This window comes from Paroedura picta, chromosome 3 (genome assembly GCF_049243985.1).
Source record: "Paroedura picta isolate Pp20150507F chromosome 3, Ppicta_v3.0, whole genome shotgun sequence".
In the NCBI taxonomy this organism is placed as follows: Eukaryota; Metazoa; Chordata; class Lepidosauria; order Squamata; family Gekkonidae; genus Paroedura; species Paroedura picta.
Window position 1 is genome coordinate 8,442,380 of NC_135371.1, and position 15,022 is coordinate 8,457,401.

A 15,022-nucleotide genomic window follows, 5' to 3' on the forward strand; every position below is an offset into this window, starting at 1 on the left:
GTCGTAGACGCTGCGCAGCCGCTCCAGCAGCCAGGAGAGGGCTTCAGAGAGCATCGGGTGGGGTGGGGGGGCGGCCGGGCAGGGCTTCAGAGAGCCTGGGGGGCGGGGGCCGCCGGCCTTCTGGCTGCCGGAGCGGCGAACGCGCCGAAGAGCCGCCGCCCGATCTCAGTTCGCCCCGTTGACGAGTCGGCCCAACTTCGTTGCCAAAACACTGAGCCCCAATGACCAGCCACCACGGGAGCCCACACCCTGCTTGCCAATGCAAGCAGAATGGCGCCGCGTAGCTGCACCCCATCCTCAAAAATGGCCCCTCTGGACGGTAAGCTCCCTCGCCTCTTTCTGCCTAATTGGGCAGCACGCCGCACAACAAGCTGCATTATTGATTCAGAAGCCTTCAAGATAAAAACTAGATGCTGTTCGTTTTTTTAAAGTTGGAAGACAGGACAAGGATTACTTGGATTGAATAAATAACGCTGTCTTACCCACATCAAGCCTTGAGAGGAGCCTGACAGAGCACAAGTTCAAACAAGGAAGTTATTTGCCAGGTAGTAGACCCTGAGTGCTGCTCCACTACCAAACAATCAGAAGACTTCTGACAAACTGCAAGCACTTAATAACATTTGCTTGCCAACTGTATCATGATGGAACAATTTGAGGAGAGTAATTTAACTTTAGCTTCGACAGTAGACTTTACACTTTAGGGGGGTGGGATCTGCCTTGCAAATAATTGATGCAATATCACAGTACTCCGTGTAAATATTTTTACTGCTTTGTTTGGGGGGGGGATTGTTTCTTATAATCCTACAGAATATTAATTGTATGGCATATCTATGTACTCAATAGTATGGTGAGCTTAACTGCAATGCTACACTGTTCTATCATGAAGTTTGTATTTACACTGAATAAAGGGTTTATGTTTTTTGAGGGAGGGGTATAAAAAAAGAAGATATCTGTTTAAAAGGATCCAAGGGACCTGGAGAGACTTTGACAGGAGAAATCAGAAGTCTGCAGTCCACTGAAGAATTAAACTATTGGGAGTAATAATATGGGCTGATGCACTCAATATAGCAGTAATGCCTTCAGAAAAAGAGAGGAAAAAATTCAGATCCTCTAGGCTGCAATGGAGCTAAATACAGGATGACAAGAAATGGGAGCAGTACTCATTATGTCTGATTGCTAATTACCCCTTTGAATGATTCAGTTATGCCTGCTACTAGATAATTAGTTTAGTCATTTATGGCTGCACGTCCGCTTCCACGGGCCCCTGCCAGCACCCCCCAACCCACACTCACTGCTAGCGCCCATTGCATTTAGAACTGCAATGGGCTTGATTACTAGTTGGATAATATACTTTCAAAAGGCTTTTGCACTGGATTTTCCTGTGCGGAACTGGGAAACCTACTTCTAAAGTGCATTAAATGTGTATTATCTAATGTGCACAGTGGATAAAATACTACTGAGTTATTTGAAGAAGTGTGCATGCACATGAAAGCTCATACCCTGAATAGAGCTGTGTCTTAACTGTGCCAGTGGACTCAAACTTTTGTTAGTTTGAAAACAAGTTTTTCTTTTCTGCCAGGTGTTCTGCTGCCATGTAACTACTGACATATTGTTGATTCACCTTCAGCAGAGCTGAGTCATTTCCAGAAAGGGGCACGTCTCGCTGCTGCTACTTCTGAGAAAACAAAACTAACTGCGTCTTTCAAGGATCCAGCTGGCCATCACAGAGCATTGGGCGTGATTTCTGTCATACCTGCTTCGAAGCTGGACAAACACAGTCACCACCAGATCTGGAGAAACAGTTCAGCTGGAGAACTTTCAGCTGAACCAACAGCTGGCAAAGGTTCTAGAAATCACCAAAAAAAATCAGCCGTGCGGGGAGGGAGGGGAAGGACCCAGAAGGAAAGGGAAGAAACCACGAGAAAAACCAGGAGCCCTGGAAACTCTTTGGTGACAAGGAACAAATCCTCTTCTGTGTGCGCTGTGTCAAATCCAAGGAGCACAAGTGCTGCCATGAGGTGACTCTCCTGGAAGAAGCTTTCTAGAAGGACAAGGTAGGGGTAAAACTCAATGTGTTTTCTTGAGGAATAGCTCATCTTTGGACTTTTCTGCTCTGTGGTCTGGCTACAAAAGTCATAGCAATGCTGGAGCTTTTTATTGGTGGGAGCAGAAGTCCTATGCTCTCTCTCAGGTGTCTTATCTAAGAACCATAACAGGAAAGAGATATAATCCTTATTAGCCAAGGTCATTGTGTGTCACGCTTTCCTACTCATTGACTTTAGCAGGCTTAAAAAGGTAAAGGTATCCCCTGTGCAAGCACCGAGTCATGTCTGACCCTTGGGGTGACGCCCTCCAGCGTTTTCATGGCAGACTCAATACGGGGTGGTTTGCCAGTGCCTTCCCCAGTCATTACCGTTTACCCCCCAGCAAGCTGGGCACTCATTTTACCGACCTCGGAAGGATGGAAGGCTGAGTCCACCTTGAGCCGGCTGCTGGGATCGAACTCCCAGCCTCATGGGCAAAGCTTTCAGACGGCTGCCTTACCACTCTGCGCCACAAGAGGCTCTTTTTAACAGGCTTAGGGAAATGTTATCCTGGTTAGGAGGGCACCATCTGTATGTTTCATGGGTGGTTTAAACCAGGGCCCCTCTTCTTTGATCCAGTCAAGTCCTCACCAGGGCTCTCTTGCACTGACAAGAAGATCGTTTGCCTGCTGTACAAAAGATAGATTTTGAGCTTCGACTTGCCAGAGCTTTATACTCCAGAAATCTTGTTGTTGTCTAAAGTTGCTACTTGACTCAGATATAGCTGTTATACTTACTAGCTACCCCTAAACATACTGCTGTCGTTAGCTTGCCAGTTTCCTGTGGTAGCCTTTGTTGCTCCTGTTTGCAAAAAAGTTACTGAATAGTGGTTTATTTGGAAAGGGTAGAGATCAAGGTTAGCAATTCTTACTTTGAAATTGACTTCATTACTCTGTCGTTGTTTTTTAATTGTTTTAACAACCAATTGATCGACCTTTTAGGCCCCTCCCCTCTCTCGAAAAATAAATTAAAAAGGGGAAGTCTTAAAATATAGCAACTAAATAAGATTTGTTGGGAAAGGATGTTAGATATACATGTAGTAAAGACAATATGTTGGGACTTTTGGACTAGACTGGATCCTAGATCCCTCCAGAAAAATAGAGTTGCAGAGTTTTTGCAGAGGGTTTGCAGTTATTGGTTACCTTTTGTGGATGAGGCACAGACCCAGACTCACAGCACTTAGAGCTTTAAAAGGAATAATCTTCAGTCTCCTTATATTAATATATATCAAATTCATTGGTTTCAGTCTTCTTAAAAAATAGTTACAAAGAAACACATTGCAAGCCCCTATGGCTAGGCTGCAAGCAGGACTACATGCCCACACATCAGCAGATGGAGAGAGCTGAGAGAGCAAAATGGAGGATCCTTTCTCATTGCAAATCCAGATCCTTCTCTTCCTGAAGAAGAAGGAAGTGGGTGGTATCTGGCTTAAACAAAAGATCTCTCAGGCCATGAGGAGTGGAATTTCCCTAGCACATGGCTGCAATCCCAGTAGCGACTATTTGGTATCACTAAGTGAGGTGCAGTTTAGCAGTTTAACAACAACTCTTCAAGGTTGTCTTGCTGCTCACAATTCCAACACAATACAACAGCAATGGGCAGATGTACACACAGGTTTCAATAAACCATTTTCAAATATCTAAAAATAAGTCCATATGCAATTGCCTTCTATATGCCATGAATTTACATATTGATAGTGTGCAGAGGTCTTCTATTCATTTATATTCTGGAAGTGGGCTTTTATTTTTCTAATATTGTAAGACAAGTATTTTTGCTCTAGAACGAAATTTGAGTCTAGTGGTGTCTTTAAATCCAACAAACTTTTTCTGGATATAAGTTTTTTTGTGCATGTGCCCAAAAGATTATACCCAGCAATAAACCTCATCGGTCTTAAATGTACCACTGGACTCAAACGTCATGCCATCGCTTCAGACCAACACCCCTACCCACTTGATTCTAGCATTTATTATTTATTTGGTTATTTATTTATTACATTTATATACCACCTTCCCCGGAGGCTGAGGGTGGTTTACATAGAACATAGGAACAGGAACGATACAAAGAAGTCATTAATTATTAATCAAAGAACAAAGGGACAATAAATTCATAATTAAAACATGGTGATGGGCCCATGAATGGTCGTTACAAGTATTTGTTTCAGTTTCATGGGAGGGAGGCTCAGGGCCCAGTGGGAGAAATTGGAGCTAATGGACCTCAGCCGACTGCCTGGAGGAAGAGCTCACTTTTGCAGGCCCTGCGGAACTGTTCAAGTTCCATCAGGGCCCTGATTTCCTCTGGGAGCTCGTTCCACCAGGTGGGGGCCAGGAGGGAGAAAGCTCTGGCCTTGGTTGAGGTCAAGCAAGCTTCCTTGGGGCCAGGGATTGCCAGGCTCTTGGAGGTAGCATAGCGTAAAGCTTTTTGAGGAGTGTAGGCACAGAGGCGGTCCCTCAGGTACACGGCCCTGACCGCATATGGCCTTAAAGGTAATTACCTTAAGTCTGATCCGAAATTCAACTGGAAGCCAACCCAGTTGTTGGAGAATGGGCCAGATGTGGGATCTCCAAGTTGTTGCTGTGAGGACCATGGCATTCTGGACCAGCTGTAGTTTCCGGATCAGAGCAGATATGAATTTTTAAAGCCATATCCCATTACTTTGGCAGAGTGATCAGCCTTTTTCACCATGAATCATTAGCAGTCTATGACTCATACACCATAATGCCGGGAGTTGTCTGTCTCTTATTTTGTGTAGTGTAGAATAGGCTTGCTAGTCATAAGGGGGGGAAAAACAACGAAGTTTCTGGCAGCGTTGTTTGACCAACTCTCTGACATCAGAAATTTCAACAGCTTTTGTGCACTATTTCCATTCATTTACCAGAACCTGGTTGGCCCGAGAGGAAATTCCTTGTCATCCAGCCCAGGAATCAACCAATTAGACCACAACCTAAGAAAAATTCCTAAAGAAATCTGGACTCATTTTTACAGCAATTCAGACATGTTGCCATCGCTTAAGAAGAGACTGAGAGCCCAAGAAAGAGAATTGGCTGTCCCCCCGACCATGGAGGGTACACAATCATCTCCTAGCCTGCAGGATCCCGGGCAGTCTCCACAAGAAGTACCCAAAGAATCTATACGTAAAGAACAACCACCAGGAAATCTCAGAACGGAGTCATTAGATGTGGAAGGGGTTCCACAGCACTTAAGTGGGTCACAAGATTCTCTAGTTTCTCAGATGGATGAATTAAGGACCTTAGTAATCCAAATGAATCAGTGGTTTAAATCAGTTGAATCCCGATTCTCCTCTTTGGAAGCCAGAGCATGTGAAACGCAACAAACCGTAAGTCAAATTCAAAGAGGGGGTAAGCCAGTGACTGGTGTGCCCTTTTACATTTATTCCTGAGACTCTGAATATCGTAATTTATTAATTGATATCAAACGTTTATAAACAAACATTACAGGTTTGGTTTTCTGCTTCAATACAATTAGAGTTTTCAAGAGCAAAGGGGATTCTGAGACACTTAATGCTGTAAGTCCCTCTTTAAAAGGTAAAGGTATCCCCTGTGCAAGCACCGAGTCATGTCTGACCCTTGGGGTGACGCCCTCTAGCGTTTTCATGGCAGACTCAATACGGGGTGGTTTGCCAGTGCCTTCCCCAGTCATTACCATTTTACCCCCCAGCAAGCTGGGTACTCATTTTACCAACCTCGGAAGGATGGAAGGCTGAGTCAACCTTGAGCCGGCTGCTGGGATCGAACTTCTGACAGCATGTCAGCTGCTTTATCACTCTGTGCCACAAGAGGCTCTTAAGGCCCTATTTAGATAGTAACAAATGTTACAGCTGCATTCTGCCATTCTACAGAAGGTCAGACCAAGAATAAACGACCTATCCTTATGGCATTAAACAATAATAAAGAATGTTTTTAAACAATGTCCCTTCTTAAGTTTACTTTCAGTTTATTTCATTCCAAGGACATCAGCCAGAACGGTTTTCTGGATAAAATCAGTTTTCTATTATCTTTTCCTCAGTGGCAAATCCTCTCTTCTTTTAAGTACATTTTGCCTATAAACATAAATACCAGCCAATAAACTATAATATTGTAATATGAACATTCAGCATATCTCTTATCTTAAATGCAGTGAATTTACCTCAATACAAGTAGTAATATAAATTGGCCGATGCTCAAAATAGACAGTTTCCCCCAAGTATCTCTAATTTATCACTGAAGGCAAGGATCCAGGTGTTCTAATGATTCCAAATCTTAAAGGGGCTGCTCACAGAAAACAAGAAAATTCCAGTGCTGTAAGGCTGTAATGCAGGGGTAGTCAAACTGCGGCCCTCCAGATGTCCATGGACTACAATACCCAGGAGCCCCCTGCCAGCATTCGCTGGCAGGGGGCTCCTGGGAATTGTAGTCCATGGACATCTGGAGGGCCGCAGTTTGACTACCGCTGATGTAACGTATCCAAAGAATAAATGTAAAAATACTCTCTTAGATCAGGGATTCAATGTAAAAATCCCTCTATCAGTCCAGACTTTCCATGAGGAAGATTTCTTCCTGATGTTTAGATCTGGATTGACCCACAGTGCTAATTGAGCATGTGGAAATGGATCAAGTGGGTATTGTTGCATCATTATACACCATTGTTCTATCGTTGTAGAAACTGCATGAGGAATGCGATCCACTCTGGCCTGAGTAGACCCTAATGTATTCCACTTAGAGAGGGGGCATTAGACAAGAAACCTCCAAAAGAGCCCAAGATGGCAAGGAGCAACCCCAGTAATTAGTACCAGCTAACAAGTATTCCTGATGATATAAACTAGGACCAGAGAAACCAAATCCCCCATCACTGAGAAGGGGGAAAGAGAAAGGTTCTTGTTGACAGCAGAGGATAGGACCCGTGGTTAGGGGTTTAAACCAGTGGTCCCCAACCTTTTTCTCACCGGGGACCGCTCAACGCCTTTTACTGAGGCCCGATGGGGGCGGGGTAGTTTACTCCTCTACTCTCAACCACTGCCCTAACGCTCTCTGATCGCTATGGTGATGTTTAAACATCCCTTCAAAATAAGATACAGACACACCACAGCAATGAACATAAGGAACATTTTATTTTCATGGAAATTTTAACTCACGACAATGACAAATCAATTGGAACCCTGAGCTTGTTTCTCTGCAACAAGATAGTCCCATCTGGGAGTGATGGGAGACAATGACACCCGAAGTGGGTTGTAAAGGGTCGGGGGGGGGGGATGAAGTAAAGGGCCGGGGGGGGAGAATGCGTCCTTAGGGGCCCACCTCCAATTAGTCGAAGGACCACATGTGGTCCGCGGCCCACAGGTTGGCGATTGCTAGTTTAAACTATGTGTAGAGCGGTACTGGCTAGATATCAGGGGGGGGGGGATTCACAGTCAGAGTAGTTCAGCCGTGGAATTGACAGCCTAAGGAGGTGACAAGCTCTCCCCCACTGGCAGTCTTCAAGCAGTGGCTGGACAGATATAAAGGATGCTTCAGGTGAATTCTGCATTGCGCAGGGATGGCCTATGTGGCCCCTTCCAACTCTATGATTCTAATGAAAGTTGCATTATCTTCAAAAAAAAATCCAAGGCAGTGAGGAATGCTACATAGATTTCTGAAACAAAATTTAAATTTTATGAATATATCATCAGGATATATAGGGAGGATTCATATGTAAAATTTAAATAATCCTAGGTATAATATTCATTTTTGAGTGTATTTACTTTGTCCCAGATAGACAAGTTTAAAGTTGCCCATCTGTCCAAGTCCAACAATATATCAGCAATCAGGTTATTAAAATTTAACGTAATCAGATGTGTAACATCACTAGGAATCAGTATTCCAAGGTGAATAATGACAACTGGGCGCCACTGGAAATGTCCATGGGCAAACATACTTTGTGATACTTACATTGTCTTGCAGTGGCATCAATTCAGATTTTGCTCAACCAATCAAATATCTAGATGACTCTCTGAAGGTATTAATCTTGTTTGTTAATGCAAGAATGGAAGACTGATACTCCTAAATTAATAACAAAAGATCATCTGCGTAAAGAATCATTTTAAATTCCAAGTTGTTATGTGCAAAGCCATGAATGTTATTATTTTGTCTAATTACATAAGTCAAAGATTTAAGATATAGATCAAAAATAAGAAGACAAAGAAGGCAACCCTCTCTAGATACCCCTCTCAAGAGGGAATAGCCATTAGTCAGCATCCTATATCTGGCAGGGGAATAACCTTTTTGAAGCCTGTTAATAAGAATAGCACTTAATAGCTTAGTAGCTACATTAATCAACCAAATAAGTTGAAAATTTGCCAGGTTTAGGGATCATGGTGCTTGGTGGCTTAGATACGAGTGAAAGTGTGTTTGAAAAAAAAATTTTTTTTCTATAAAAATCCTTTTTGTTTATTTTAAAAGTGTGCCTCTGCCAGAGTCTTCTAGCAAGGATAATCCCCTATGGATACAAATGGAGGATCTCACGTTACCTCACTCGTTTAGCGCATCTCCTAGAATAGCTAACTCGCCGATCATATATTTAGGAGACAAATCCATCTCTGGTAAAAATTCCCATTATCCTCTAGATGAGCATTCTTCCACACTGGGCCTTACATTTTCTCTCACAAGAGATTCTGTTGGCATTTATGAAAATAAAAATGTAGACACCAAACTACTCTTTTATTAATTAATTAATTAATTTGTTTGTTTGTTTATTTGTGTGTTTATTTATTTATTTATTTTTGATTTTTTTTGCTCGAGTTATCTATACAGTTACTCTTTCTGGGTCTAGATTTCTCGCAGCCTGTCTTTAATTAATCCACTGATTCTTTTTCATTGCAGAACTCAATTGTGTCCGCATCACAGTCTAACCCCACGGTTTTGCCAGCAGCATGCTCACCTTCCGTCCGCTCTCACCAAATTATCCTGGAAGCTGCTCACACAACTGCTTCGCCATGTTCCGTTTCTGCGGATTCATCAACTGAACCTGCTCCTCTGTCGTCATCAGAACAGCTGAGAAGTCCATCCATCACCTTGGTGTACAGTGAGACTGAGGAGAAGGCCCTCCAGATGCTTGCTGATGCACGGGCTCAGGAGAGGAACTCTGAGACGGCTCAGATACCGGCTGAGGTACCTTATCAGCAAGAGGACACCTCCTCCAGAGCATCACCTTTGATTACTCCAAAGTGTGAGACAGAGTCACAGATTTTGTCCAGCACAGAAGAGACTGCCCTACCAATGATTACTGTTGTACGGACCCTGGACAGGAACTTTGAGAGTGTGTTAGCTCTTACAGGGGATGAAGAATCAAATCAGCAGGACGACTCCTTTCCCAGAGCACCACCATACATTGCTCCAGAGTATGAGACAGATCCACCACGTTTGAAAATCACAGAAGAGGCAGCCCAACCAATAACTTCTGCGGTAGGGTCCCAAGAGAGTGCTGAAAAAGCTGATAGAGAGCCTGAGAAATCTGACCAGGATGACCTCTTCTCTGGAGGATCAGCTCAAGCATATGAGGCAGAGCAAACACCTTTGATGGCTCCACAGCTCCCAGCTCCAGCTGCAAGGCAGAAGGAAGCACCAGGGAGAGCTACACGGTTGTCCAGAAGACGCCCCACCAAGAAGAGAGCCCGCAGCAGTGCTTTGACTAGTCCCGCTACCTCTGCAGGGACTCTGGGTCATCTTGCCTCATCCTCCTCTGCAGAAGAGAGGCCTCCCAACAAAGGGCAACGGACATCCATTGTCAGGCAGTACTCCACTAAGTTCAAGACCGCTCGCTGCTTCTGGAAAGAGGATGTGAGAACTGGAAAAATAGGAGGCTGTGTTACTGTGGAAAGACCTTCCACCAGTAGGAAGCCAAGAGGAACCACACCAGCTGCGACCTCTCCAGTGACTCTCAGTTGCCTTGCTTCATCATCGCCTGAAGACGTGAGGCCTTCCAACAAAGGTCGACAGAGATCCATTGCCTGGAAGTATTTCACCAAGAAGACCAAGTTCGTTGCTACTTGCAACCACTGCAAAATGGATGTAAAAACTGGCAAAGAAGGAGGCTGTGGCAGGGTGGACACTGCAGCACTGCTCTCACACCTTAAGTGCAAGCATGGTATCACCCTTTCGAAGGTGGCACCACCTCTGTTGCCTGCCTCTGGGTCTGAGATCCAGGCTGTGGAAAGACCTTCCACCATTGAGCAGCCAAGCAGAACCACACCAGCTGCGTCAGATTCTGCGGATTCATCAACTGAACCTGCTCCTCTGTCGTCATCAGAACAGCTGAGAAGTCCATCCAGCACCTTGGTGTACAGTGAGACTGAGGAGAAGGCCCTCCAGATGCTTGCTGATGCATGGGCTCAGGAGAGGAACTCTGAGACGGCTCAGATACCGGCTGAGGTACCTTATCAGCAAGAGGACACCTCCTCCAGAGCATCACCTTTGATTACTCCAAAGTGTGAGACAGAGTCACAGATTTTGTCCAGCACAGAAGAGACTGCCCTACCAATGATTACTGTTGTACGGACCCTGGACAGGAACTTTGAGAGTGTGTTAGCTCTTACAGGGGATGAAGAATCAAATCAGCAGGATGACTCCTTTCCCAGAGCACCACCATACATTGCTCCAGAGTATGAGACAGATCCACCACCTTTGAAAATCACAGAAGAGGCAGCCCAACCAATAACTTCTGCTGTAGGGTCCCAAGAGAGTGCTGAAAAAGCTGATAGAGAGCCTGAGAAATCTGACCAGGATGACCTCTTCTCTGGAGGATCAGCTCAAGCATATGAGGCAGAGCAAACACCTTTGATGGCTCCACAGCTCCCAGCTCCAGCTGCAAGGCAGAAGGAAGCACCAGGGAGAGCTACACGGTTGTCCAGAAGACGCCCCACCAAGAAGAGAGCCCGCAGCAGTGCTTTGACTAGTCCCGCTACCTCTGCAGGGACTCTGGGTCATCTTGCCTCATCCTCCTCTGCAGAAGAGAGGCCTCCCAACAAACGGCAACGGACATCCATTGTCAGGCAGTACTCCACTAAGTTCAAGACCGCTCGCTGCTTCTGGAAAGAGGATTTGAGAACTAGAAAAATAGGAGGCTGTGTTACTGTGGAAAGACCTTCCACCAGTAGGAAGCCAAGCGGAACCACACCAGCTGCGACCTCTCCAGTGACTCTCAGTTGCCTTGCTTCATCATCGCCTGAAGACGTGAGGCCTTCCAACAAAGGTCGACAGACATCCATTGTCTGGAAGTATTTCACAAAGAAGACCAAGTTCACTGCTACATGCGACCACTGCAAAATGGTTGTAAAAATTGGGGAAAAAGGAGGCTGTGGAAGGATGGGCACTGCAGCACTGCTCTCACACCTTAAGCGCAAGCATGGGATCACCCAGTAGAACAGGCTTTCTCAACCAGGGTTTCATGAAAGAAACAGGAGAAAGAAACAGTGCCTACATGTAGTGCTCTGCCCTTCTTCTTAATGAATTGCATCTTGCTCTCATTTGTCTACTTTTTCGGCATATTCTGACTTCATACTCTGACTCCTTACTCTATCTTCTGGGGTGTTTGCTACTTCTCCCCATTTGGTGTCCTCTGCAGATTCAGCAAGGAGTCCTCCACCCTTTCGTCCAGATCAATGACAAAATGTTGAATACTGCTGGATCCAGTACCAAGCCCTGCGGCACCCTCAGCTCACCTCCCTCCAAGCCAATGAAACACCATTGATCAAGGAGGATCTGGGTAGCTACTGAGCCGTCAGTTTGACATCTGTAGCTGGCAACATTTTGGAACAAATAATCAAACAGTCGGTCCTTGAGCAGCTGGAACAGAGAGCTGTGATTTCTAAGACTCAGCATGGGTTTCGCAAGAACAAGTCATGTCCGACCAACCTTATATTTTTCCCCCAAGGAAGTCATTACCTTGCTGGATCAGGGGAATGCTGTAGACATAGTTTATTTGGATTTCATTAAAGCATTTGATAAGGTTCCACATGATATTCCTGTTGACAAGTTGGTAAAATGCGGTATGAATACTAATTCTGTCAGGTGGATCGATAACTCGTTGACAGCATCTTCTTGGAGAAGAGTGACAAGTGGAGTGGAAGCTTATCTGCTCAGCCAGAAACAGAAGGTGCTGGACTTTATAGACTCTGTTGGCATTAAACAGTGCAGCCCAATCAGCACTGAATCCTGGAATCATAGAATTGGAAGGGTCCTCCAGGGTCATCTAGTCCAACCCCCTGTACAATGCAGGAATGCTACCTTAAGCTAGGAAGTGGGCACCTCCTGGGAAACAATCACAAATACAGTGAGGCAATTGGAGAATTACAGTATTTGAGTGGAGTTGCAAGACCAGATATCAGCTCTGTGGTACATTATCTAGTCAGGAGAACTGCCAAGCCTAGAGACTGTGAATGGAAGAGGCTAGTGAGGTACCTACAAGGGACTGTAGACTTGAGATTGCTGATATCTCCATGCAGATATCCCAGATTGGTGGAATACATAGATGCTAGTTTTGGAAATGATCCAGCTGATGGAAGATCAACCAGTGACTTTGTGTTCTTCTCTGGGGGCAACCGCATCAGCTGAAGGAGCAAAAAGCAGGGCACAGTGGCAACTTCTACTACAATAGCTGAGTATGTCTCAGCAGTCTGCACCTGAATCGAGCTGGATTGGATAATGTTCCTACTGGAAGATTTCGGAATAAAGGAGCCCATTCCAGTGAAGGCAACTGTAGCTACATGCACTGGTCAAAGACAGATGCTATCAAGGGACCCGTGAAAGCCAGCATTGTAAAATATCATGCTGTGAGAGAAAAATGTGAACAGGGACTGATAGAACTAGTGAAATGTGAAACAAACCAAATGATAGCTTATGCCCTAACAAAGCCACTAGCAAAGGACAAATTCCAATATCTCAGAAACAAGGTGTATTTCATAGATATGAAGTACAAACTGTTGTACTGGAGGTGATGGAGAAATTGTAGGCATAAAAGTAGAAAATCAAGAATACAAAATAGGGAGCTATGCAGATGATGTTGTTCTAACTGTCAAAAAACTGGAAAAGTCCATTCCTGAACTCATGGATAGCATTGCAGATTTCAGAAAGGTTTTGGAATATAAAATTAACAGAACCAAAACTATGATCTTTCTCTATTCAAATGATGAAATGAAGGCAAACCCCCCCCCCCCTTAAATCCTTAACAGGCTGTGTAGTAAATACGGACAAAATCAAATACTTAGAGCTTTTCCGCATGCCATAAATGTAGCGTCATGCCTTCCTCATGAAGACGCTATATTCCGGGTGCTCCACATGACATCGCCCAAATCCCGCGTCTGGCTAGGAAACTGCCCGCTACATCCCCCATTTTAAAGCGCTTCCTTTGGGAATCTGGAAAAGTAGATTCACCACCTAAACAAGCACGATCCACCAGCAGACAACCAGCAGGAAACCAACAGAAGGAACATATGGAGGCTCAAACACGCTATAGTTACCTCCATCCCGTCCTGCCCTCACACCTGTCCCCCTCTTTATTTTTCCTGGGGATGGGAATTTATTTATTTTTTTAAATGATGCTCTGTCTGGAGCAACAAAAAGCCGGACACACATGTAGGTAATGTCAGAAATACACAAAAGCATGCATTACACTGTGATGTGATACTAGCGTTCGTCTTGAATTTTCTCATTGCCCCACAAATAATGAACTATTTAAATTTGCAAGGCACCATTTTGGGGCAGTCTATGTAGAAACAAAACTAGGCTGCCTTTTTATCACAAAGTGTGATTGCTTGTTGTTACCAGCAGCAATTCCCTGGCAGGAATGTTTCACAGTTGTATGGAGAATTGTAGTCCACAGATATCTGGAGAACCAGTTTAGACACACACACTCTGTACATGTTTAGTAGCAACAAATTTCAGTTAGCATGCCCTGGATACTGCATTTAAAGGGGAAAGACCCAGGCCTCCTCACCAGCATTATACAGAAGAGTCTCTGAACAGAGTGTTGCCAACCTTCCAGGTGGGGCCTGGAGATATCCTGGAACAACATCTCCAAACCAATTCCCATGGGGGGAAATGGCAGCCATAGCTGTGCTGAACTAGTTCCTCCGGCACCCCTCCAAAAACCTCCAGCAACTTCCCAACCCAGAGTTGCCAGGCCATTTCTGAGGACCATTCATCCACTCTCCTGCCAGTAAGAACCAGCGGCCAACTTCAGCACTTACTGGGTCAAGTCGCGCTAAACCAGATTCAAGGCGTGTTGTTCCGAAGCAGCAGGACAATTTTTTTTAGTCCAGCGCCCCTTTGTTGGCCTTCAGAGTTTCCCTGGACTCGAATTTGGTCCTCGCGGGGCTAGATTTCCTCCAACTAACTCAGCAGCCTCTTGTGGCGCAGGGTGGTAAGGCAGCAGAAATGCAGTCTGAAAGCTCTGCCCATGAGGCTGGGAGTTCTATCCCAGCAGCCGGCTCAAGGTTGACTCAGCCTTCCATCCTTCCGAGGTCGGTAAAATGAGTACCCAGCTTGCTGGAGGGTAAACGGTAATGACTGGGGAAGGCACTGGCAAACCACCCCGTATTGAGTCTGCCATGAAAACACTGGAGGGCGTCACCCCAAGGGTCAGACATGACTCGGTGCTTGCACAGGGGATACCTTTACCTTTACCTTTACGTAAGCAGAGCCGCTTCATTGCCCGGGAAGGGACGCGCTTTGCAGCTGCTGCCGCAGCTTCAAAAGTGCGAAAACGAAAGTGCATCCGTCTTCCAGATTTCCTGACTCGAAGGGCTGCATGCTGAAGCATTTCCAGGATCCGGAGACCCTGGCCGATTTCTGCTTCGAAACTGGCCCTGCGGAGTCACATCAGGTTGCAGCAGAAATACACAAGGGAGGAACGCCCGGGGGTCTTCTGGCAGGAGGACCCAGCCCACCCTTTCTGTGTGGGCAGTGACAGGT

General features: G+C 45.3%; 1 protein-coding gene across 3 annotated transcripts; it reads left to right on the forward strand.

Annotated features, from left to right (window-relative positions):
• The first annotated feature begins 157 nt into the window (after window positions 1-157).
• LOC143834214 (uncharacterized) lies at window positions 158-13,855 on the forward strand. Of its 3 annotated transcripts, XM_077330837.1 has the most exons (5): window positions 158-319; window positions 1,580-2,054; window positions 4,960-5,418; window positions 8,936-10,024; window positions 10,448-13,854. In XM_077330837.1, the coding sequence occupies exons 3-5, from the start codon at window positions 5,077-5,079 to the stop codon at window positions 11,471-11,473; spliced, it is 2,457 nt and encodes an 818-aa protein (XP_077186952.1). In that variant the 5' UTR covers window positions 158-319; window positions 1,580-2,054; window positions 4,960-5,076; the 3' UTR covers window positions 11,474-13,854. The 3 variants fall into 3 exon arrangements, with proteins under 3 accessions (XP_077186952.1, XP_077186950.1, XP_077186951.1); XM_077330835.1 differs by having other exon boundaries at window positions 8,936-13,855; XM_077330836.1 differs by having other exon boundaries at window positions 1,631-2,054; window positions 8,936-13,855.
• The last annotated feature ends 1,167 nt before the right edge of the window (window positions 13,856-15,022 follow it).

What these genes read in the sequence shown, in the direction of transcription:
- LOC143834214 (XM_077330835.1), top strand. Translation starts at nt 5,077, where the DNA reads ATGTTGCCATCGCTTAAGAAGAGACTGAGAGCCCAAGAAAGAGAATTG. An exon ending in CATGTGAAACGCAACAAACC is followed by an intron (nt 5,419 to 8,935) that starts GTAAGTCAAATT and finishes TTTTCATTGCAG; the next exon opens with AACTCAATTGTGTCCGCATC.